Here is a 25796-nt window from a genome sequence, read left to right on the forward strand (position 1 = left end):
GTTACTAATGACGTAACAGTTTATGCGACAGGTGAAGGTCGGAAGACAAACCTTCCCAACGTGTTTATCCATCTACAGTACTACTCTCTGATCAATCTCATTCCCCCCGAGAGACGGATATAATAAAACCCAGATCCGATGCGGTTGTTAAGTGGAGCGGTGTTGCGGGCCACGATGAGACACCGCTGTCGCTACTTTTCTGTGGCACAAAACAACTGGAACGTCAGAAAAGTAAGTTTAATAAAGTCTAGATAACAAGATAATTACCTAGTCCCTTGACCCAGTTCCATAAGGACTTCAACTTAAATATCAGTGATAGTTTTCTAAAAAAACACAAAAGGTTATTTTGAAATACAACTATTTTTTTCGGGTTCTAGTTTCCACCATATCTCCATGTTTACAGCTCTTGTTTCCAGAAAGCAGCGGTTAGACGGAGTCGACCGGTGGTGATAATTATCAATGTAACTCCGAACAGCGGGGCGTAAATCCGCTGCGGACGTTCCGTGCTGACCGGACCGCTCGCTGGTTGGTCCACACCAGACGCGACCAGGACACGCAGCTTGAAAGATCAACACCAACTCTGAACCGACTATATTCATTTGGGGACAGGTCAAAAGAATGACCATTTATGTCCCGGATATAAACACTAGGTTGTCATTGTACCTGAAATGAAAATGAAAGGTCTTCTTCGATGAGGCTTAATGGCGGTTGACATCCAGTAGCTGTTGCATTACCGCCACCTACTACACTGGAGTATAACTCGCTTATACTGTTCTTAATTATCTTTCCTCAAAGTCATAAAGAAAAAGAAATACCCTACTATTTAACACTACACTCTCAAATAATAATAAATACCCTACTATTTAAATCTATTTAGTCCTACTTCAGGCCAACAGTCAGAGGATGGGACACCACCACTCAACCCACCCTGTAACTCGTCTGATGTCTCTCACACCCAAACACCTTTCTGCAGCTGCCAACACAACCTCTATTTCCTGAGACTTACGTTCCATCCCTGCAGTACAGCTGATAACGATTGTTAAAAATGCTGAAGATCCAACTTTACTGAAACATAGATATGTTGGTTTATATCTATGTTCTGGTACAGATCTACTACACCCCTCCTCTCAGGATCTCTGTTCTGGTACAGATCTACTACACCCCTCCTCTCAGGATCTCTGTTCTGGTACAGATCTACTACACCAGTCCTCTCAAGATCCCTCCCTCTGTTCTGGTACAGATCTACTTCACCCCTCCTCTCAGGATCCCTCCCCCTGTTCTGGTACAGATCTACTAGTCACACCAGTCCTCTCAGGATCCCTCCCTCTGTTCTGGGTCAGATCTACTAGTCACACCAGTCCTCTCAGGATCCCTCCCTCTGTTCTGGTACAGATCTACTAGTCACACCAGTCCTCTCAGGATCCCTCCCTCTGTTCTGGTACAGATCTACTAGTCACACCAGTCCTCTCAGGATCCCTCCCTCTGTTCTGGGTCAGATCTACTACACCCCTCCTCTCAGGATCTCTGTTCTGGTACAGATCTACTACACCCCTCCTCTCAGGATCCCTCCCCCTGTTCTGGTACAGATCTACTAGTCACACCAGTCCTCTCAGGATCCCTCCCTCTGTTCTGGGTCAGATCTACTACACCCCTCCTCTCAGGATCCCTCCCTCTGTTCTGGGTCAGATCTACTACACCCCTCCTCTCAGGATCCCTCCCTCTGTTCTGGTACAGATCTACTACACCCCTCCTCTCAGGATCCCTCCCCCTGTTCTGGTACAGATCTACTACACCCCTCCTCTCAGGATCCCTCCCCCTGTTCTGGTACAGATCTACTAGTCACACCAGTCCTCTCAGGATCCCTCCCCTGTTCTGGTACAGATCTACTACACCCCTCCTCTCAGGATCCCTCCCTCTGTTCTGGTACAGATCTACTACACCCCTCCTCTCAGGATCCCTCCCCTGTTCTGGTACAGATCTACTACACCCCCTCCTCTCAGGATCCCTCCCTCTGTTCTGGTACAGATCTACTACACCCCTCCTCTCAGGATCCCTCCCCTGTTCTGGTACAGATCTACTACACCCCTCCTCTCAGGATCCCTCCCTCTGTTCTGGTACAGATCTACTACACCCCTCCTCTCAGGATCCCTCCCTCTGTTCTGGTACAGATCTACTACACCCCTCCTCTCAGGATCCCTCCCTCTGTTCTGGTACAGATCTACTACACCCCTCCTCTCAGGATCGCTCCCCCTTGGCCCATCTTCTCCTGTCTTCACTGCCTCAGCAAATGTCAACTCCTGCACCACTCTAACCCTGGGAACCCCAACCTGCCTCTCTCACAACTCCTATCAATAGTCCTATGATTTTTATGTACAGCTAGCCACAGCCTTCTACTGTCTGTTGTTGTTGTTGCTGCTGCTGTGCTAGTAGCTAGCTAGTGTGTTGACTGGTTGTGTTGACTGTGTGTGTCCACACAGGGTCTGGTACTCGGCGTTTACGAGAGTGAGAAGGAGGACGACTCTCTCCATCTAACTGAATCAGCAGCTGGTGTCGACAGAGTTCTGTCTGGTAAACTGACTGAGCTGCTAAAGATGTGAGTCACACACACACCTTCACACACACACCTTCACACACACACCTTCACACGCACACCTTCACACACCTACACAGACACACCACACACACACACACACACACACCTTCACACACACACACCTTCACACACACACACCTTCACACACACACACCTTCACACACACACACCTTCACACACACACACACACCTTCACACACACCTTCACACACACACACACACCTTCACACCTTCACACACACACACACACACACACCTTCACACACACACAACTTCACACACACACCTTCACACACACACACCTTCACACACACACACCTTCACACACACACACCTACACACCTTCACACGCATCCTGTAAGAGTGTGTTTGTGTGTTGACGGGTGTACAAACCTTCTCCTTGGTAACTCCTCAGATCAGGACCAGGTCTGAAGAAAGGGAAGAGCAGAGTATTCTACGGTCTTCATGAGGTAATATATATATTACCAGAATATTCTACGGTCTTCATGAGGTAATATATATATTAACTATATTACCAGAGTATTCTACGGTCTTCATGAGGTAATATATATATTAACTATATTACCAGAATATACTACAGTCTTCATGAGGTAATATATATATTAACTATATTACCAGAGTATTCTATAGTCTTCATGAGGTAATATATATTACCAGAATATACTACGGTCTTCATGAGGTAATATATATTACCAGAATATACTACGGTCTTCATGAGGTAATATATATTACCAGAATATTCTACGGTCTTCATGAGGTAATATATATATTAACTATATTACCAGAATATTCTACGGTCTTCATGAGGTAATATATATATTAACTATATTACCAGAATATTCTACAGTCTTCATGAGGTAATATATATATTAACTATATTACCAGAATATTCTATAGTCTTCATGAGGTAATATATATATTAACTATATTACCAGAATATTAGTCTTCAGGTCTTCATGAGGTAATATATCTTCATGAGGTAATATATATATTAACTATATTACCAGAATATTCTATAGTCTTCATGAGGTAATATATATTAACTATATTACCAGAATATACTACAGTCTTCATGAGGTAATATATATATTAACTATATTACCAGAATATTCTACAGTCTTCATGAGGTAATATATATATTAACTATATTACCAGAATATATAGTCTTCATGAGGTAATATATATATTACCAGAATATAGTTCTTCATGAGGTAATATATATATTAACTATATTACCAGAATATACTACAGTCTTCATGAGGTAATATATATATTAACTATATTACCAGAATATACTACAGTCTTCATGAGGTAATATATATATTAACTATATTACCAGAATATTCTATAGTCTTCATGAGGTAATATATATTACCAGAATATACTACAGTCTTCATGAGGTAATATATATATTAACTATATTACCAGAGTATTCTACAGTCTTCATGAGGTAATATATATATATTAACTATATTACCAGAATATACTACAGTCTTCATGAGGTAATATATATTACCAGAATATTCTACGTTCTTCATGAGGTAATATATATATTAACTATATTACCAGAATATACTACGGTCTTCATGAGGTAATATATATTACCAGAATATACTACGGTCTTCATGAGGTAATATATATTACCAGAATATTCTACGGTCTTCATGAGGTAATATATATATTAACTATATTACCAGAATATTCTACGGTCTTCATGAGGTAATATATATATTAACTATATTACCAGAATATACTACGGTCTTCATGAGGTAATATATATTACCAGAATATTCTACAGTCTTCATGAGGTAATATATATATTAACTATATTACCAGAATATACTACAGTCTTCATGAGGTAATATATATTACCAGAATATACTACAGTCTTCATGAGGTAATATATATATTAACTATATTACCAGAATATACTACAGTCTTCATGAGGTAATATATATTACCAGAATATACTACAGTCTTCATGAGGTAATATATATATTAACTATATTACCAGAATATACTACAGTCTTCATGAGGTAATATATATTACCAGAATATACTACAGTCTTCATGAGGTAATATATATATTACCAGAATATTCTACGTTCTTCATGAGTAATATATATATTAACTATATTACCAGAGTATTCTACGGTCTTCATGAGGTAATATATATATTAACTATATTACCAGAATATTCTATAGTCTTCATGAGGTAATATATATATTAACTATATTACCAGAATATTCTATAGTCTTCATGAGGTAATATATATACCAACTATATTACCAGAATATTCTATAGTCTTCATGAGGTAATATATATATTAACTATATTACCAGAATATTCTATAGTCTTCATGAGGCAGAATATTCTATAGTCTTCATGAGGTAATATATATATTAACTATATTACCAGAATATACTACGGTCTTCATGAGGTAATATATATATTAACTATATTACCAGAATATTCTACGGTCTTCATGAGGTAATATATATATTAACTATATTACCAGAATATTCTACGGTCTTCATGAGTTAATATATATTACCAGAATATACTACAGTCTTCATGAGGTAATATATATATTAACTGTAGTGACGCTGTAACAACAGATATTAAACTCGTCATCTCACTGAGCAGCAGGATGAAGCAGATATTATAGATGAGAGCAAACGATACATGCTTAATAATTAGTGTGTGTGTGTGTGTGTGTGTGTGTGTGTGTGTGCATACAGGACTTCCCATGCATAGCAGTAGTCGGTCTAGGGAGGAACTCTCTGGGTGTGTGTGGAACAGAGTACTGGGACACCTGTAAGGAGAACATCAGGGCTGCTATAGCAGGTGAGTCTCTCCTTTTACATGTGTGTGTGTGATGGTACCGTTCTTAGTGATCAACACAACCTGCTCCACGTTTTATCAGTCAAATATTTAGTATGTTTTCTAAGAGGTAATAAACCAAGATGTCTTGATTGTGTCTGTCTTCACAGCCCAGAGTTTATACTTGGTAGAGAGGCACCTCTTAGTACCAATAAACCTGTAACTCATATCGAATATGATTCTACCAACTCTGCACAACTCTTAGGGCAACTCCAGACAGATATTTTAATGTTGAAATTGATCAGAAGATTTGATTGGGAATCATTGATGGACAGAGATATGGGTTTAATAACAGCCAGTCTGTCTGGGTTCTCCAGAACCATGTGTTGACCCATATAGAGGTGGGTTTAATAACAGCCAGTCTGTCTGTCAGGAGGCTGTAGGGTTCTCCAGAACCATGTGTTGACCCATATAGAGGTGGATGGGTTTAATAACAGCCAGTCTGTCTGGGTTCTCCAGAACCATGTGTTGACCCATATAGAGGTGGATGGGTGTAATAACAGCCAGTCTGTCTGGGTTCTCCAGAACCACGTGTTGACCCATATAGACGTGGGTTTAATAACAGCCAGTCTGTCTGGGTTCTCCAGAACCATGTGTTGACCCATATAGAGGTGGATGGGTGTAATAACAGCCAGTCTGTCTGTCAGGAGGCTGTAGGGTTCTCCAGAACCATGTGTTGACCCATATAGAGGTGGATGGGTGTAATGACAGCCAGTCAGCAGCAGAGGGAGCTGTTCTTGGGCTGTTTACTTACGATGACCTGAAAACCAAGAAGAAGACCAGAGTCACCACACAGCTGCATGGCAGGTACACACATACACACACACACACACACACACACACACACGGACATCCACTGACTCTCTGTAACCTGTGTGTGTGTCCAGTGGATGTGTGTCTGGCTGGGAGAAGGGCGTGTTGTACGGAGAGGGGCAGAACCTGGCCCGTTACCTGATGGAAGCTCCAGCCAATCATGTCACTCCGTCAGTCTTCGCTGACACCATCACAAACAGACTGGCTCCCTACGCCGACCACGTCACCGTCCATAAGAGGTACAGAGGGGTACTGGGGGGAGGGACTGGAGGGATGAGGAGGAAGAGGGGGGATGAGGAGGGACTGGGGGGATGAGGAGGAAGAGGAGGGACTGGGAGGGGGAGGAGTCAGGATATAACATTTATTTTGACAAAAGTTTCATTACGGATGTCATTAACAAGTGTGTGTGTGTGTGTGTGTGCAGGTCTCAAGAGTGGATAGAGGAGCAGCAGATGGGAGCGTTCCTCAGTGTTTCTAAAGGTGATAGATGGGAGGGTTCCTCAGTGTTTCTAAAGGTGATAGATGGGAGGGTTCCTCAGTGATAGATGGGAAGGTTCCTCAGTGTTTCTAAAGGTGATAGATGGGAGGGTTCCTCAGTGTTTCTAAAGGTGATAGATGGGAGGGTTCCTCAGTGTTTCTAAAGGTGATAGATGGGAGGGTTCCTCAGTGTTTCTAAAGGTGATAGATGGGAGGGTTCCTCAGTGTTTCTAAAGGTGATAGATGGGAGGGTTCCTCAGTGTTTGTAAAGGTGATAGATGGGAGGGTTCCTCAGTGTTTCTAAAGGTGATAGGTGGGAGGGTTCCTCAGTGTTTCTAAAAGTGATAGGTGGGAGGGTTCCTCCGTGTTTCTAAAGGTGATAGATGGGAGGGTTCCTCAGTGTTTCTAAAGGTGATAGATGGGAGGGTTCCTCAGTGTTTCTAAAGGTGATAGATGGGAGGGTTCCTCAGTGTTTCTAAAGGTGATAGATGGGAGGGTTCCTCAGTGTTTCTAAAGGTGATAGATGGGAGGGTTCCTCAGTGTTTTAAAGGTGATAGATGGGAGGGTTCCTCAGTGTTTCTAAAGGTGATAGATGGGAGGGTTCCTCAGTGATAGATGGGAGGGTTCCTCAGTGTTTCTAAAGGTGATAGATGGGAGGGTTCCTCAGTGTTTCCTCTAAAGGTGATAGATGGGAGGGTTCCTCAGTGTTTCTAAAGGTGATAGATGGGAGGGTTCCTCAGTGTTTCAGATGGGAGGGTTCCTCTAAAGGTGATAGATGGGAGGGTTCCTCAGTGTTTTAAAGGTGATAGATGGGAGGGTTCCTCAGTGTTTTAAAGGTGATAGATGGGAGGGTTCCTCAGTGTTTCTAAAGGTGATAGATGGGAGGGTTCCTCAGTGTTTCTAAAGGTGATAGATGGGAGGGTTCCTCAGTGTTTCTAAAGGTGATAGATGGGAGGGTTCCTCAGTGTTTCTAAAGGTGATAGATGGGAGGGTTCCTCAGTGTTTCTAAAGTGATAGATGGGAGGGTTCCTCAGTGTTTCTAAAGGTGATAGATGGGAGGGTTCCTCAGTGTTTCTAAAGGTGATAGATGGGAGGGTTCCTCAGTGTTTCTAAAGGTGATAGATGGGAGGGTTCCTCAGTGTTTCTAAAGTGATAGATGGGAGGGTTCCTCAGTGTTTCTAAAGGTGATATGGGACAGTGTTTCTAAAAGGTGATAGATGGGAGGGTTCCTGTGTTTCTAAAGGTGATAGATGGGAGGGTTCCTCAGTGATAGATGGGAGGGTTCCTACAGTGTTTGATAGATGGGAGGGTTCCTCAGTGTTTGTTTCTAAAGGTGATAGATGGGAGGGCCTCAGTGTTTCGAAAGGTGATAGATGGGAGGGTTCCTATAAAGGTGATAGTGGGAGGGTTTCAGTGGCCAGTGATAGATAGATGGGAGGGTTCCTCAGTGTTTGTACATTAGATGGGAGGGTTTCAGTGTTTATAAAGTGATAGATGGGAGGGTTCCTCAGTGTTTCTAAAGGTGATAGGTGGGAGGGTTCCTCAGTGTTTCTAAAGGTGATAGATGGGAGGGTTCCTCAGTGTTTTGTGATAGATGGGAGGGCCTGTAAAGGTGATAGATGGGAGGGTTCTCAGTGTTTCTAAAGGTGATAGATGGGAGGGTTCCTAGTGTTTCTAAAGGTGATAGATGGGTTGGTTCCTCAGTGTTTCTAAAGGTGATAGACGGAGGGTTCCTCAGTGATAGATGGGAGGGTTCCTCAGTGTTTCTAAAGGTGATAGATGGGAGGGTTCCCAGTGTTTCAGTGATAGATGGGAGGGTTCCTCAGTGTTTCTAAAGGTGATAGATGGGAGGGTTCCTCTGTGTTTCTACAGGTGATAGATGGGAGGGTTCCTCAGTGTTTCTAAAGGTGACAGTGGGAGGGTTCCTCAGTGCCTAGATGGGAGGGTTCTCAGTGTTTCTAAAGGTGATAGATGGGAGGGTTCCTCTGTGTTTCTAAAGGTGATAGATGGGAGGGTTTCAGTGTTTCTAAAAAGGTAAGATGGGAGGGCCTGATAGATGGGAGGGACATTGTTTCTAAAGGTGATAGATGGGAGGGTTCCTCTGTGTTTCTAAAGGTGATAGATGGGAGGTTCCTCAGTGTTTCTAAAGGTGATAGATGGGAGGGTTCCTCAGTGTTTCTAAAGGTGATAGATGGGAGGGTTCCTCAGTGTTTTAAAGGTGATAGATGGGAGGGTTCCTCAGTGTTTCTAAAGGTGATAGATGGGAGGGTTCCTCAGTGTAAAGGTGATAGATGGGAGGTTCCTCAGTGTTTCTAAAGGTGATAGATGGGAGGGTTCCTCAGTGTTTCTAAAGGTGATAGATGGGAGGGTTCCTCAGTGTTTGTAAAGGTGATAGATGGGAGGGTTCCTCAGTGCTTCTAAAGGTGATAGATGGGAGGGTTCCTCAGTGTTTCTAAAGGTGATAGATGGGAGGGTTCCTCAGTGGTTATATACAGTGTGTTTCTAAAGGGTGATAGATGGGAGGGTTTCAGTATTCTACAGTGATAGATGGGAGGGTTCCTCAGTGTTTCTAAAGGTGATTGGGATAGTGTTTCAGGTGATAGATGGTTTCAGTGTTTCTAAAAGTGATAGATGGGAGGGTTCCTCAGTGTTTCTAAAGGTGATAGATGGGAGGGTTCCTCAGTGTTTCTAAAGGTGATAGATGGGAGGGTTCCTCAGTGTTTCTAAAGGTGATAGATGGGAGGGTTCCTCAGTGTTTCTAAAGGTGATAGTGGAGGGTTCCTAGATAGATGGGAGGGTTCCTCAGTGTTTCTAAAAGGTGATAGATGGGAGGGTTCCTCAGTGTTTCTAAAGGTGATAGATGGGAGGGTTCCTCAGTGTTTCTAAAGGTGATAGATGGGAGGGTTCCTCAGTGTTTCTAAAGGTGATAGATGGGAGGGTTCCTCAGTGTTTCTAAAGTGGAGGGTTCCTCAGTGTTTCTAAAGGTGATAGATGGGAGGTTCCTCAGTGTTTCTAAAGGTGATAGATGGGAGGGTTCCTCAGTGTTTCTAAAGGTGATAGATGGGAGGGTTCCTCAGTGTTTCTATAGATGGGAGGGTTCCTCAGTGTTTCTGGATAGAGGGTTCCTCTCAGTGATAGATGGGAGGGTTCCTCAGTGTTTCTAAAGGTGATAGATGGGAGGGTTCCTCAGTGATAGATGGGAGGGTTCCTCAGTGTTTCTAAAGGTGATAGATGGGAGGGTTCCTCAGTGTTTCTGGTGATAGATGGGAGGGTTCCTCAGTGTTTGTAAAGGTGATAGGTGATAGATGGGAGGGTTCCTCAGTGTTTCTAAAGTGATAGATGGGAGGGTTCCTCAGTGTTTCTAAAGGTGATAGATGGGAGGGTTCCTCAGTGTTTCTAAAGTGATAGATGGGAGGGTTCCTCAGTGTAAAGGTGATAGATGGGAGGGTTCCCTCAGTGTTTCTAAAGGTGATAGATGGGAGGGTTCCCAGTGTTTCTAAAGGTGATAGATGGGAGGGTTCCTCAGTGTTTCTAAAGGTGATAGATGGGAGGGTTCCTCATGATAGATGGGAGGGTTCCTCAGTGTTTCTAAAGGTGATAGATGGGAGGGTTCCTCAGTGTTTCTAAAGGTGATAGATGGGAGGGTTCCTCAGTGTTTCTAAAGGTGATAGATGGGAGGGTTCCTCAGTGATAGATGGGAGGGTTCCTCAGTGTTTTTTATAAAGGTGATAGATGGGAGGGTTCCTCAGTGTTTCTAAAGGTGATAGATGGGAGGGTTCCTCAGTGTTTCTAAAGGTGATAGATTGGTTCCTCAGTGGCCAGTGATAGATGGGAGGTTCCTCAGTGTTTCTAAAGGTGATAGATGGGAGGGTTCCTCAGTGCCTAAAGGTGATAGATGGGAGGGTTCCTCAGTGTTTCTAAAGGTGATAGATGGGAGGGTTCCTCAGTGTTTCTAAAGGTGATAGATGGGAGGGTTCCTCAGTGTTTCTTGGTGATCAGTGCCAGTAAAGGTGGGAGGGTTCCTCAGTGTTTCTAAATAGATATGGGAGGGTTCCTCAGTGTTTCTAAAGGTGATAGATGGGAGGGTTCCTCAGTGTTTCTGGTTCCTCAGTGTTTCTAAAGGTGATAGATGGGAGGGTTCCTCAGTGTTTCTAAAGGTGATTAGGGTTCCTCAGTGTTTCTAAATGATAGATGGGAGGGTTCCTCAGTGTTTGTGATAGATGGGAGGGTTCCTCAGTGTTTCTAAAGGTGATAGATGGGAGGGTTCCTCAGTGTTTCTAAAGGTGATAGATGGGAGGGTTCCTCAGTGTTTTAAATATTGATAGATAGGTTCCAGTGTTTCAGTTGTGATAGATGGGAGGGTTCCTCAGTGTTTCTAAAGGTGATAGATGGGAGGGTTCCTCAGTGTTTCTAAAGGTGATAGATGGGAGGGTTCCTCAGTGTTTCTAAAGGTGATAGTGATAGTGATTGGGAGGGTTCCTCAGTGTTTCTAAAAGGTGATAGAGTTGGTTTCAGAGTTTCTAAAGGTGATAGATGGAGGGAGTGATAGATGGGAGGGTTCCTCAGTGTTTCTAAAGGTTAGATGGGAGGTTTCTCAGTGTTTCTAAAAGTAGATGGGAGGGTTCCTCCAGTGTTTCTAAAGGTGATAGATGGGAGGGTTCCTCAGTGTTTCTAAAGGTGATAGATTGGTTCCTCAGTGTTTCTAAAGGTGATAGATGGGAGGGTTCCTCAGTGTTTCTAAAGGTTGATAGATGGGAGGGTTCCTCAGTGTTTCTAAAGGTGATAGATGGGAGGGTTCCTCAGTGTTTCTAAAGGTGATAGATGGGAGGGTTCCTCAGTGTTTCTAAAGGTGATAGATGGGAGGGTTCCTCAGTGTTTCTAAAGGTGATAGATGGGAGGGTTCCTCAGTGTTTCTAAGGTGATAGATGGGAGGGTTCCTCAGTGATAGATGGGAGGGTTCCTCAGTGTTTCTAAAGGTGATAGATGGGAGGGTTCCAGTGTTTCTAAAGTGATAGATGGGAGGGTTCCTCAGTGTTTCTAAAGGTGATAGATGGGAGGGTTCCTCAGTGTTTCAGTGATAGATGGGAGGGTTCCTCAGTGTTTCTAAAGGTGATAGATGGGATACAGTGTAAAGGTGATAGCAGGGTTCCTCAGTGTTTCTAAAGGTGATAGATGGGAGGGTTCCTCAGTGTTTCTAAAGGTGATAGATGGGAGGGTTCCTCAGTGTTTCTAAAAGTGATAGATGGGAGGGTTCCTCAGTGTTTCTAAAGGCGATAGATGGGAGGTTCTCAGTGTTTCTAAAGGTGATAGATGGGAGGGTTCCTCAGTGTTTCTAAAGGTGATAGATGGGAGGGTTCCTCAGTGTTTCTAAGGTGATAGATGGGAGGGTTCCTCAGTGTTTCTAAAAGGTGATAGATGGGAGGTTCCTCAGTGTTTCTAAAGGTGATAGATGGGAGGGTTCCTCAGTGATAGATGGGAGGGTTCCTCAGTGTTTCTAAAAGGTGATAGATGGAGGGTTCCTCTGTGTTTCTAAAGGTGATAGATGGGTTGGTTCCTCAGTGTTTCTAAAGTGATAGATGGGAGGGCCTCAGTGATAGATGGGAGGGTTCCTCAGTGTTTTAAAGGTGATATGGGAGGGTTCCTCAGTGTTTTGTGATAGATCGGAGGGTTCCTCAGTGTTTCTAAAGGTGATAGATGGGAGGGTTCCTCAGTGTTTGTAAAGGTGATAGATGGGAGGGTTCCTCAGTGCTTCTAAAGGTGATAGATGAGTTGGTTCCTCAGTGCCTAAAAGGTGATAGATGGGAGGGTTCCTCAGTGTTTCTAAAGGTGATAGATGGGAGGGTTCCTCAGTGTTTCTAAAGGTGATAGATGGTTCCTCAGTGCTTCTAAAGGTGATAGATGGGAGGGTTCCTCAGTGTTTCTAAAGGTGATAGATGGGAGGGTTCCTCAGTGTTTCTAAAGTGATAGATGGCAGGGTTCCTCCAGCGACATTATATTATATACAGTTTGTTCAGCAGCCTCCAGCGACATTATATTATATACAGTTGGTTCAGCAGCCTCCAGTATTATATACGGCAGCCTCCCGACATATTATATACAGTTCAGCCTCCGGTGATATATACAGGGTTCAGCCTCCAGCGACATTATATTATATACAGTTGGTTCAGCAGCCTCCAGCGACATATTATATACAGTTGGTTAGCCAGTAAAATGGCAGCCTCCGGCGACATTATATTATATACATTTGGTTCAGGGCCATTATATACATTTGGTTCAGCCTCCGGCGACATTATATTATATACAGTTGGTTCAGCAGCCTCCGGCGACATTATATTATATACAGTTGGTTCAGCAGCCTCCAGCGACATTATATTATATACAGTTGGTTCAGGGCCAGTAAACGGCAGCCTCCGGCGACATTATATTATATACAGTTGGTTCAGCAGCCTCCTGCGACATTATATTATATACAGTTGGTTCAGGGCCAGTAAAACGGCAGCCTCCGGCGACATTATATTATATACAGTTGGTTCAGCAGCCTCCAGTGACATTATATTATATACAATTGGTTCAGCGGCCTCCAGCGACATTATATTATATACAGTTGGTTCAGGGCCAGTAAAACGGCAGCCTCCTGCGACATTATATTATATACAGTTGGTTCAGCAGCCTCCGGCGACATTATATTATATACAGTTGGTTCAGGGCCAGTAAAACGGCAGCCTCCTGCGACATTATATTATATACAGTTGGTTCAGCAGCCTCCTGCGACATTATATTATATACAGTTGGTTCAGAGCCAGTAAAACGGCAGCCTCCGGCGACATTATATTATATACAGTTGGTTCAGCAGCCTCCGGCGACATTATATTATATACAGTTGGTTCAGAGCCAGTAAAAGCAGCCTCCGGCGACATTATATTATATACAGTTGGTTCGGCAGCCTGCAGCCTCGGCGACATTATATTATATACAGTTGGTTCGGAGCCAGTAAAACGGCAGCCTCCAGCGACATTATATTATATACAGCTGGTTCAGCAGCCTCCAGCGACATTATATTATATACAGTTGGTTCAGGGCCAGTAAAAGCGGCAGCCTCCGGCGACATTATATTATATACAGTTGGTTGGCAGCCTCCAGCGACATTATATTATATACAGTTGGTTCAGAAACCAGCAGCCTCCGGCGACATTATATTATATACAGTTGGTTCAGGGGTTCGGCAGCCTCCGGCGACATTATATTATATACAGTTGGTTCAGGGCCAGTAAAACGGCAGCCTCCAGCGACATTATATTATATACAGTTGGTTCAGGAGCCAGTAAAGCGGCAGCCTCCGGCGACATTATATTATATACAGTTGGTTCAGCAGCCTCCAGCGACATTATATTATATACAGTTGGTTCAGCAGCCTCCGGCGACATTATATTATATACAGTTGGTTCGGCAGCCTCCGGCGACATTATATTATATACAGTTGGTTCAGGGCCAGTAAAACGGCAGCCTCCTGCGACATTATATTTAAAGTTGGTTCAGCAGCCTCCGGCGTTATATTATATACATGTTTTCAGCAGCCTTGGCGACATTATTTATTACAGTTGAGAGGAGAACTCACCAGAAATAATTATCACAGTTTATACCCTGCTGCCTCCTGTGACATTATATTATGATTTGTTTGGATTTTTTAGGCCAGAGGAACCGCCTGTCTTCAGTTGTTCAGCAGCCTCCACGACATTATATTATATACAGTTGTTCAGCAGCCTCCGGCGACAGTATTATCTACTGTTGGTTCGGCAGCCGGGCATCACCAGTTGGTTGGCCAGTAAAAGCGGCAGCAGCGACATTATATTATATCACAGCTGGTTCAGCAGCCTCCAGCGACATTATATTATTCACTGTTGTTGGCCAGTAAAGCGGCAGCCTAGTGACATTATATTATATCAGTTGGTTCGGCAGCCTGCCATTTTTTTTGGTTCCAGCCTCCGTCTCATTTAATTTATATACAACTGTTCAGCAGCCTCCGCGACATCTGTCTATATACAGTTGGTTCAGTCTAAAGCCTCCGTCAGCGACATTATATGAGGGCTGATATGGGAGGAGCCGCCACGGTTGGTTCAGGAGCCAGTCACGGCGGCAGCCCTCAACCTGCCAATCATATTATATAGGTTGAGTTGCGGCAGCCTCGTGACGCATATTATATACAGTTGGTTCAGCAGCCTCGGCCCTGTTATATTATATACAGTTGGGTTTCAGCAGCCTCCGGCGACATTATATTATATACAGTTGGTTCAGGTCCAGTAAACGGCAGCCTCCTGGACATTATTTCTCCAGGAACAGGGTTGGAGTTTTACTCAACATGTTTTCCAGGACCAGGGTTGGAGTTACTGTTGCAGCTTGAACTCCTAGAAGTTTCTAGTTTATCTGCTGTCTCCTGTCTGCAAAGAGGTTTCTGGTTTGGTTTGCAGCTTGTTTGCTGGAACCGCCTGTCTTCTGGTTTGGTACACTACAGCTTGTCTGACAACGCACAGTGTCCTCTACTGCTGGTAGGCAGCTTGGCATCACCTTTCTGGTTTGGTCATCACAGCACTGTCTCCTCAGAGTGCTCTATTCACTGTTTGGACACACTAGTGTCTCCTATTTTTTTTTTTGATTCCTAGGTCTGATACACTGCTTACTCTCTCTGAGGTTGTCTAGTTTGGTCTGCAGCTCCGTCAGCTATGGAGGTTTCTAGTTTGGTCTGGAGCTTGTCTCCAGGGTTTCCGCCTAGTTTGGTCTGCAGCTTGTCTCCATAGAGGTTTCTAGTTTGGTCTGCAGCTTGTCGACCCTAGAGGTTTCTAGTTTGGTCTGCAGCTTGTCTCCAGAGGGGTTCTGGTTTGGTCTGCAGCTTGTCTGCTAGAGGTATTTCTAGTTTGGTTAAAACCTTGCAGCTTGTCTCCAGGAACAGGGTTGGAGTTGGTCTGCAGCTTGTCTCCTAGAGGTTTCTAGTTTGGTCTGCAGCTTGTCTCCTAGAGGTTTCTGGTTTGGTCTGCAGCTTGTCTCTAGAGGTTTCTAGTTTGGTCTGCAGCTTGTCTCCTAGAGGTTTCTAGTTTGGTCTGCAGCTTGTCTCCTAGAGGTTTCTAGTTTGGTCTGCAGCTTGTCTGCTAGAGGTTTCTGGTTTGGTCTGCAGCTTGTCTCCTAGAGGGTTCTGGTTTGGTCTGCAGCTTGTCTCCTAGAGGTTTCTAGTTTGGTCTGCAGCTTGTCTGCTAGAGGTTTCTGGTTTGGTCTGCAGCTTGTCTCCTAGAGGTTTCTGGTTTGGTCTGCATCTTGTCTCCTAGAGGTTCCTAGTTTGGTCTGCAGCTTGTCTCCTAGAGGTTTCTAGTTTGGTCTGCAGCTTGTCTCTAGAGGTTCCTAGTTTGGTCTGCATCTTGTCTCCTAGAGGCTTCTAGTTTGGTCTGCATCTTGTCTCCTAGAGGTTTCTGGTTTGGTCTGCAGCTTGTCTGCTAGAGGTTTCTAGTTTGGTCTGCAGCTTGTCTCCTAGAGGTTTCTAGTTTGGTCTGCAGCTTGTCTCCTAGAGGTTTCTAGTTTGGTCTGCAGCTTGTCTCCTAGAGGTTCCTAGTTTGGTCTGCATCTTGTCTGCTAGAGGTTTCTGGTTTGGTCTGCAGCTTGTCTCCTAGAGGTTTCTAGTTTGGTCTGCATCTTGTCTCCTAGAGGTTTCTAGTTTGGTCTGCATCTTGTCTCCTAGAGGCTTCTAGTTTGGTCTGCATCTTGTCTCCTAGAGGTTTGTAGTTTGACCTGCAGCTTGTCTGCTAGAGGTTTCTCCACAGGAAGTAGTAATGTGTGTTATTAACAGGTCTAGCACCTCTCTGTGACATGCCCAGTTGTCAAGCCTGGAGATGTTTCTCCACAGGAAGCAAAACCATGGTATTTTAACAGGTCTAAGCACAGGTCTCTGTGAGAACATGCCCAGTGGAAAAGCCAACAAGCCTGGACCATGGCTACTAAACCACAGGTCCTTGTTACCGTGGCTACTAAACCATGCAGGTCATTGTTACCGTGGCTACTAAACCATACATGTATTTGTTACCGTGGCTACTAAACCATACAGGTCTTTGTTACCATGGCTACTAAACCATACAGGTCTTTGTTACCATGGCTACTAAACCATACAGGTCTTTGTTACCGTGGCTACTAAACCATGCAGGTCTTTGTTACCGTGGCTACTAAACCATGCAGGTCTTTGTTACCGTGGCTACTAAACCATGCGGGTCTTTGTTACCGTGGCTACTAAACCATGCAGGTCTTTGTTACCGTGGCTACTAAACCATGCAGATCTTTGTTTACATCAAATTACAGGTGGACAACACGGACGCAGAGGACGGTTGATCCTAGCAGATGCTCTCTGTTACGCTCACAGCTTCAACCCCAGGGCCATCGTCAACGCTGCTACCCTCACTGGTTAGTACCCTCACTGGTTAGTACCCTCACTGGTTAGTACCCTCACTGGCTAGTACCCTCACTGGCTAGTACCCTCACTGGTTAGTACCCTCACTGGTTAGTACCCTCACTGGTGAGTGCCCTCACTGGTGAGTGCCCTCACTGGTTAGTACCCTCACTGGTGAGTGCCCTCACTGGTTCCTCACTGTGAGTGCCCTTGGTCCCTCACTGGTTAGTACCCTCACTGGTTCCTCACTGGTTAGTACCCTCACTGGTTACCCCTCACTGGTTAGTACCCTCACTGGTTAGTACCCTCACTGGTTCCTCACTGGTTAGTACCCTCACTGGTTAGTACCCTCACTGGTTCCTCACTGGCTAGTACCCTCACTGGTTAGTACCCTCACTGGTTCCTCACTGGCTAGTACCCTCACTGGTTAGTGCTCGTCACTGGTTCCTCACTGGTTAGTACCCTCACTGGTTAGTGCCCTCACTGGTTAGTGCCCTCACTGGTTAGTGCCCTCACTGGTTACCCTCACTGGTTAGTGCCCTCACTGGTAGTGCCCTCACTGGTTATTACCCTCACTGGTTAGTACCCTCACTGGTTCCTCACTGGTTAGTACCCTCACTGGTTCCTCACTGGTTATTACCCTCTCTGGTTAGTACCCTCACTGGTTCCTCACTGGTTAGTACCCTCACTGGCTAGTGCCCTCACTGGCTAGTGCCCTCACTGGCTAGTGCCCTCACTGGTTAGTGCCCTCACTGGTTACCCTCACTGGTTAGTACCCTCACTGGTTCCTCACTGGTTACCCTCACTGGTTAGTGCCCTCACTGGCTAGTACCCTCACTGGTTAGTACCCTCACTGGTTCCTCACTGGTTAGTACCCTCACTGGTTAGTACCCTCACTGGTTCCTCACTGGTTAGTACCCTCACTGGTTAGTACCCTCACTGGTTAGTGCCCTCACTGGTTAGTACCCTCACTGGCTAGTACCCTCTTGGTCACTCGTGTTTTCTGTCTCTCAGGAGCGATAGATGTTGCTCACTAACTGGCTAGTCTATTGGTCTCGTGTTTTCTCTCTGTCTCTCAGGAGCGATAGATGTTGCTCACTAACTGGCTAGTCTATTGGTCTCGTGTTTTCTCTCTGTCTCTCAGGAGCGATAGATGTTGCTCACTAACTGGCTTGTCTATTGGTCACTCGTCTTTTCTCTCAGGAGCGATGGATGTTGCTCTGGGTTCAGCAGCGACAGGAGTCTTCACCAACTCTGATTGGCTCTGGGAACAGCTTCACAAGGTAACAGACAGACACACAGACAGACACACAGACAGACAGACAGACAGACAGACAGACACACAGACAGACACACAGACAGACACACAGACAGACACACTGAAAAGCCATCCTCTAGTATAATTGGGTAAGTTGGGTTCTTCTATCAGAAAAACGAAATCAACTAAAATGTATTGAACTGGTTCGGAAAAAAACATTATTTTGCAAAATATTTGAACTGAAAAGATCTGAAATTCATATTTCCTGTCTGACGAGGAGCACGTGGAAATGCCCCTGTGTGTCTGTGGTTTCTGTGCCATATTCCTGTAACTGTCTGACGAGGAGCGCTGAAATGCCCCTGTGTGTCTGTGGTTTCTGTGCCATATTCCTGTAACTCTGACGAGGAGCACGTGGAAAGCCATATTCCTGTAACTCTGACGAGGAGCACGTGGAAATGCCCCTGTGTGTCTGTGGTTTCTGTGCCATATTCCTGTAACTCTGACGAGGAGCACGTGGAAATGCCCTGTGTGTCTGTGGTTTCTGTGCCTTCAGAAAGTGGACATAAACCCCTTGCCTTATTACAGCCTGCATTCAAACTGGATCGACGTCTTTCTCCCCCATAATAACCAAGTAAAAACATGTTTTTAGAAATTGTTACATTTATTGAAAATTAAATACTGAAATATCTCATTTACATAAAAGTATTCACACCCCGAGTCACTTTGTCTTTCTTTTAAGGCTCTAAGAGTGATTACAGCTGGGAGTCTTTCTGGGTAAATCTCTAAGAGTCATTACAGATTAGAGTCTTTCTGGGTAAATCTCTAAGAGTCATTACAGATTAGAGTCTTTCTGGGTAAATCTCTAAGAGTCATTACAGATTAGAGTCTTTCTGGGTAAATCTCTAAGAGTCATTACAGCTGAGTCTTTCTGGGTAAGGCTCTAAGAGTCATTACAGCTGAGTCTTTCTGGGTAAATCTCTAAGAGTCATTACAGATTAGAGTCTTTCTGGGTAAATCTCTAAGCTCTTTCCACACCTGGATTGTGCAACATTTGCCCATTATTCTTTAAAATATTCTTCAAGCTCTGTCACATTGGTTGTTGATCATTGCTAGACAACCATTTCCAGGTCTGACCATAGATTTAAGTAACTGCTGAAAGGTGAATTCATCTCCCAGTGTCTGGTGGAAGAAGACTGAACCAGGTTTTCCTCTAGGATTTTGCCTGTTCTTAGCTCCATTCCGTTTCTTTTTATCCTGTAAAACTCCCCAGTACTTAACTATTACAAACATACCCATAACATGATGCAGCCACCACTATGCTTGAAAATATTGAGTGTTACTCAGTAATGTGTTGGATTTGCCCCAAACATAACGCGTTGTATTCTGGACACAAAGTTCATTCTCTACCATTTCACGCACTATTACTTTAGTGTCTTGTTGCAAACAGGATGCATGTTTTGGAATATTCTTATTCTGTACAGGCTTCCTTCTGTTCACTGTGTCATTTCAGTTAGTATTGTGGAGTAACTACAATGTTGTTGTTCCATCCTCAGTTTTCTCCTATCACAGCCATTAAACTCTGTAACTGTTTTAAAGTCTAAATTGGCCTCATGATGAAATCCCTGAGCAGTTTCCTTCCTCTCCGGCAACTGAGTTAGGAAGGACGCCTGTATCTTTTAGTGACTGGGTGTATTGATACATCATCTAAAGTGTAATTAATAACTTCACCATGTTCAAAGGGATATTCAATGTCTGTTTGTTTTAACCAATAGGAGCCATTTGCGAGGCAGTGGAAAACCTCCCTGGTCTTTGTGGTTGAATCTGTGTTTGAAATTCACTGCTGGACTGAGGGACCTTTCAATTATCTGTATGTGTGGGGAAAGAGATGAGGAAGTCATTAAAAAACTCATGTTAAAGATTATTATACACAGTGTCCAAGCACATCTTCACTCCTGAACTTGAGGCTTGTCATAACAAAGGAGTAGAATACTTATTAACTGAAGACATTTCAGTTTTAATTCATTTGTTAAAATTTCGAAAAACACAACAAAATGTGGGAAAAGTCAAGGGGGTGAATACTTTCTGAAGGCACTGCATGTCTACACTTTGTAACCGTTAGCAATGATGCTAATGCTGCTGATGCTAATGCTGCTAATTATGCTGATGATGATGCTAATGCTGCTGATGCTAATGCTGCTGATACTAATGATACTGATGCTGCTAATGCTACTGATGCTGCTAATGCTACTGATGCTGCTAATGCTACTGATGCTAATGCTACTGATGATGCTAATGCTGCTGATACTAATGCTACTGATGCTAATGCTACTGATGCTACTGATGCTGCTAATGCTACTGATGATACCATTCTTCCCATCTCAATTAAGAGTTAACTATAAAGTAGCCTCTGCATATCTGCATCCAGTAGTCATGTGTTTTGCATAATATAAAGAAACTTCCTCAGATTTTTTTCCCTCAAGTCTCCTGATGTGGTTTAAGCATTTGGAGTTGTGGTTAGTACCTAGTGGAGTTGTGGTTAGTACCCTAGTGGAGTTGTGGTTAGGTACCCTAGTGGAGTTGTGGTTAGTACCCTAGTGGAGTTGTGGTTAGTACCCTAGTGGAGTTGTTTTTCTGTTGAAAGTGTGATTTTGAGAGTACCCAGGCAGAATTGTGGTTTAACATGGTATTGTTGGTACATGTGATACTAAACCTGGTATGAAAGTGTGATTTTTTGAAGTGAAAACACACAAACCCTGTAATATATAAACACTGTGGTGTCTCTGTGTAATGTGAGACAGGGTATGGAGGGTATATATAAACACTGTGGTGTGTCCTGTGTTAGAGACAGGGTATGGACCCTGTAATATAAACACTGTGGTGTCTCTGTGTGTTAGGAGACAGGGTATGGAGGGTTATATAAACACTGTGGTGTGTCTCTGTGTTAGGAGACAGGGTGTGGAGGGTTATATAAACACTGTGGTGTGTCTCTCTCTGTTAGGCCAGTGTGGTAACAGGAGACAAGGTATGGAGGATTACATACACACTGTGATGTGTCTCTCTGTGTTAGGAGACAGGGTATGGAGGGTTACATAAACACTGTGGTGTGTCTCTCTGTGTTAGGCCAGTGTGGAAACAGGAGACAGGGTGTGGAGGGTTATATAAACACTGTGGTGTCTCTCTGTGTTAGGACAGTTGGAGGGTTATATAAACAGGAGACAGGAGACAGGGTGTGGAGGGTTACATAAACACTGTGGTGTGTCTCTCTCTGTTAGGCCAGTGTGGTGTCTCTGTGTTAGGAGACAGGGTATGGAGGGTTATATAAACACTGTGGTGTGTCTCTCTGTGTTAGCCAGTGTGTAACAGGAGACAGGGTATGGAGGGTTATATACACACTGTGGTGTCTCTCTGTGTTAGGAGACAGGGTGTGGAGGGTTACATAAACACTGTGGTGTCTCTCTGTGTTAGGACAGTGTGGAGGGTTACATAAACAGGTTAGACAGGGTGTGGAGGGTTATATAAACACTGTGGTGTCTCTGTGTGTTAGGAGACAGGGTGTGGAGGGTTATATAAACACTGTGGTGTCTCTGTGTGTTAGGAGACAGGGTGTGGAGGGTTATATAAACACTGTGGTGTGTCTCTGTGTTAGGAGACAGGGTGTGGAGGGTTATATAAACACTGTGGTGTGTCTCTCTGTGTTAGGCCAGTGTGGTAACAGGAGACAGGGTATGGAGGATTACATACACACTGTGGTGTGTCTCTGTGTTAGGAGACAGGGTGTGGAGGGTTATATAAACACTGGTGGTGTGTCAGTGTGGTAACAGGAGACAGGGTATGGAGGGTTACATCTCTCTCTGTGTTAGGGCCAGTGTGGTAACAGGAGACAGGGTATGGAGGTTATATAAACACTGTGGTGTGTCTCTGTGTTAGGCCAGTGTGGTAACAGGAGACAGGGTATGGAGGGTTATATAAACACTGTGGTGTCTCTCTGTGTTGTGTTAGGAGACAGGGTGTGGAGGGTTATATAAACACTGTGGTGTGTCTCTCTGTGTTAGGTAACAGTGTGGAGGGTTATATAAACACTGTGATGTGTCTCTCTGTGTTAGGAGACAGGGTATGGAGGGTTATATAAACACTGTGATGTGTCTCTCTGTGTTAGGCCAGTGTGGTAACAGGAGACAGGGTATGGAGGGTTATATAAACACTGTGGTGTGTCTCTCTGTGTTAGGCCAGTGTGGTAACAGGAGACAGGGTATGGAGGGTTATATAAACACTGTGGTGTGTCTCTCTGTGTTAGGCCAGTGTGGTAACAGGAGACAGGGTATGGAGGGTTATATAAACACTGTGATGTGTCTCTCTGTGTTAGGAGACAGGGTGTGGAGGGTTATATAAACACTGTGGTGTCTCTCTGTGTTAGGAGACAGGGTATGGAGGGTTATATAACACTCTGTGTTAGAGACAGGGTGTGGTGTCTCTCTGTGTTAGGAGACAGGGTGTGGAGGGTTATATACACACTGTGGTGTCTCTCTGTGTTAGGCCAGTGTGGTAACAGGAGACAGGGTATGGAGGATGCCGTTGTTTCAACATTACACCAGACAGGTCACTGACTGCCAGCTGGCTGACCTCAACAACGTCGGCAAATACAGCCGGTAAGAATACACACACACACACACACATACACACATACATACATACATACATACATACATACATACATACATACATACATACATACATACATACATACATACATACATACATACATACATACATACATACACACATACACACACACAGGTAACATCTAGAAACAACCCTAAACAACTTCTGTGTTAATGCCATCTTGCGTGTAGTTCTGGCGGAGCCTGCACGGCGGCAGCGTTTCTGAGGGAGTTTGTGACGGCTCCTCATTGGGCGCACCTGGACATAGCCGGGGTGATGACCAATAAGGACGAGGTACGGTACTCTTCTGGAACATTGATCTTAGAGCTGTTTTTGATTTTTGCATTGATTTTACCGGGTTCGTCTCACTGAGTTGAAATATCTTTTGCAAAAGAGACCTGGGCAAAAGGGCAGCACACAAAGCATAAAACATGTACAACATAAAACACTACAGTTTCAAGGTTGACTTTAGGGGGACGCTAAGATAAAGGCTTTAAACTGTAGAACTGATCAATGCAGCGTCAGGTCAGGTCAGGTCATTTCGTATTGACCTCTACAGCTTCCTGTGAAATGATGTCACAAATACTGGAGGAGTTACTGGCTAGCTACAGTGGCTAGCTTAGCTAACGAACATCAACACACACTGGAGGAGTTACTGGCTAGCTACAGTGGCTAGCTTAGCTAACGAACATCAACACACACTGGAGGAGTTACTGGCTAGCTACAGTGGCTAGCTTAGCTAACGTACTAGCTAAGACACATCAACACACACTGGAGGAGTTACTGGCTAGCTACAGGGGCTAGCTTAGCTAACGTACTAGCTAAGACACATCAACACACACTGGAGGAGTTACTGGCTAGCTACAGGGGCTAGCTTAGCTAACGAACTAGCTCTGTCCGTCACGGCGCGCATGATCAGAATGACACATCAATCACAACCCCTTCTGTTAGTGTTCTAGAACCATGACGACCACAACCCCTTATGTTAGTGTTCTAGAACCATGACGACCACAACCCCTTCTGTTAGTGTTCTTGACGACCACACCCCTTCTGTTAGTGGAACCATGACGACCACAACCCCTTCTGTTAGTGTTCTAGAACCATGACGACCACAACCCCTTCTGTTAGTGTTCTGGAACCATGACGACCACAACCCCTTCTGTTAGTGTTCAGGAACCATGACGACCACAACCCCTTCTGACCACAACCCCTTCTGTTTAGTGTTCTGGAACCATGACGACCACAACCCCTTCTGTTAGTGTTCTGGAACCATGACGACCACAACCCCTTCTGTTAGTGTTCTGGAACCATGACGACCACAACCCCTTCTGTTAGTGTTCTGGAACCATGACGACCACAACCTGTTAGTGTTCAGGAACCTTCTGTTAGTGTTCTGGAACCATGACGACCACAACCCTTCTGTTAGTGTTCTAGGAACCAGTGTTCAGGAACCATGACGACCACAACCCCTTCTGTTAGTGTTCTGGAACCATGACGACCACAACCCCTTCTGTTAGTGTTCTGGAACCATGACGACCACAACCCCTTCTGTTAGTGTTCTGGAACCATGACGACCACAACCCCTTCTGTTAGTGTTCTGGAACCAGGAACCATGACGACCACAACCCCTTCTGTTAGTGTTCAGGAACCATGACGACCACAACCCCTTCTGTTAGTGTTCAGGAACCATGACGACCACAACCCCTTCTGTTAGTGTTCTGGAACCATGACGACCACAACCCCTTCTGTTAGTGTTCTGGAACCACAACAACCCCTTCTGTTAGTGTTCTGGAACCATGACGACCACAACCCCTTCTGTTAGTGTTCTGGAACCATGACGACCACAACCCCTTCTGTTAGTGTTCTGGAACAACCCCTTCTGTTAGTGTTCTGGAACCATGACGACCACAACCCCTTCTGTTAGTGTTCTGGAACCATGACGACCACAACCCCTTCTGTTAGTGTTCTGGAACCATGACGACCACAACCCCTTCTGTTAGTGTTCTGGAACCATGATGACCACAACCCCTTCTGTTAGTGTTCTAGGAACCATGATGACCACAACCCCTTCTGTTAGTGTTTAGGAACCATGACGACCACAACCCCTTCTGTTCTGTCCGGCTGAGGGGTTGGATTGCTGAGAGACGCTGGCTCTTGTCCTGTTGGACATTAACAATACACTTTTCTCTTTTTAGATTCTCTCTCACTGTTTGTCTCTCTCCAGGTTCCCTACCTGAAGAAAGGAATGTCTGGGAGACCGACACGAACACTGGTAGAGTTCGCTGCTGGACTGGCCAACCAAGCCTGAAGACACACACCACACCTACACACACTGAGCTGGCTGGAGAAGGATTATTCTGTAGAGACAGAGACACTGGTACTGTGTAGAGTTACAGACTGCTTCCCAAATAGCACCTTATTCCCTCCCCATAGGAGTCTGGTCTAAAGTAGCTGGCCGTGAACTATATAGGGAATAGGATGCTATTTGGGATGTATCCTGAGTCATCTGGTAGTAGTAGCCTGCTGTGCATCGAGTGGGTTGAAGAGGACATTTCCACCCCAGTGCCCCAGCACATGTAACTAATTCCCTCACTAGGCTAGTTTATAGCCTACATACGTATTCATTGAGAAACTGAATTTATGTAAATTGACAAGGTATATCGTATCCTAC

General features: G+C 44.5%; 1 protein-coding gene across 1 annotated transcript; it reads left to right on the plus strand.

The window, feature by feature from the left end:
- Positions 1–25796, plus strand: LOC121838721 (cytosol aminopeptidase-like). Its single transcript, XM_042313994.1, has 13 exons — positions 1–231; positions 2478–2593; positions 3009–3063; positions 5357–5462; positions 6146–6305; positions 6386–6550; positions 6736–6823; positions 16476–16545; positions 17121–17222; positions 18412–18491; positions 23000–23112; positions 23317–23419; positions 25350–25796. Exons 1-13 carry the CDS (start codon positions 139–141, stop codon positions 25431–25433), a joined length of 1335 nt encoding a protein of 444 aa, XP_042169928.1. The 5' UTR covers positions 1–138; the 3' UTR covers positions 25434–25796.

Source organism: Oncorhynchus tshawytscha, unplaced genomic scaffold (assembly GCF_018296145.1).
Source record: "Oncorhynchus tshawytscha isolate Ot180627B unplaced genomic scaffold, Otsh_v2.0 Un_contig_4158_pilon_pilon, whole genome shotgun sequence".
Taxonomy (NCBI): Eukaryota; Metazoa; Chordata; class Actinopteri; order Salmoniformes; family Salmonidae; genus Oncorhynchus; species Oncorhynchus tshawytscha.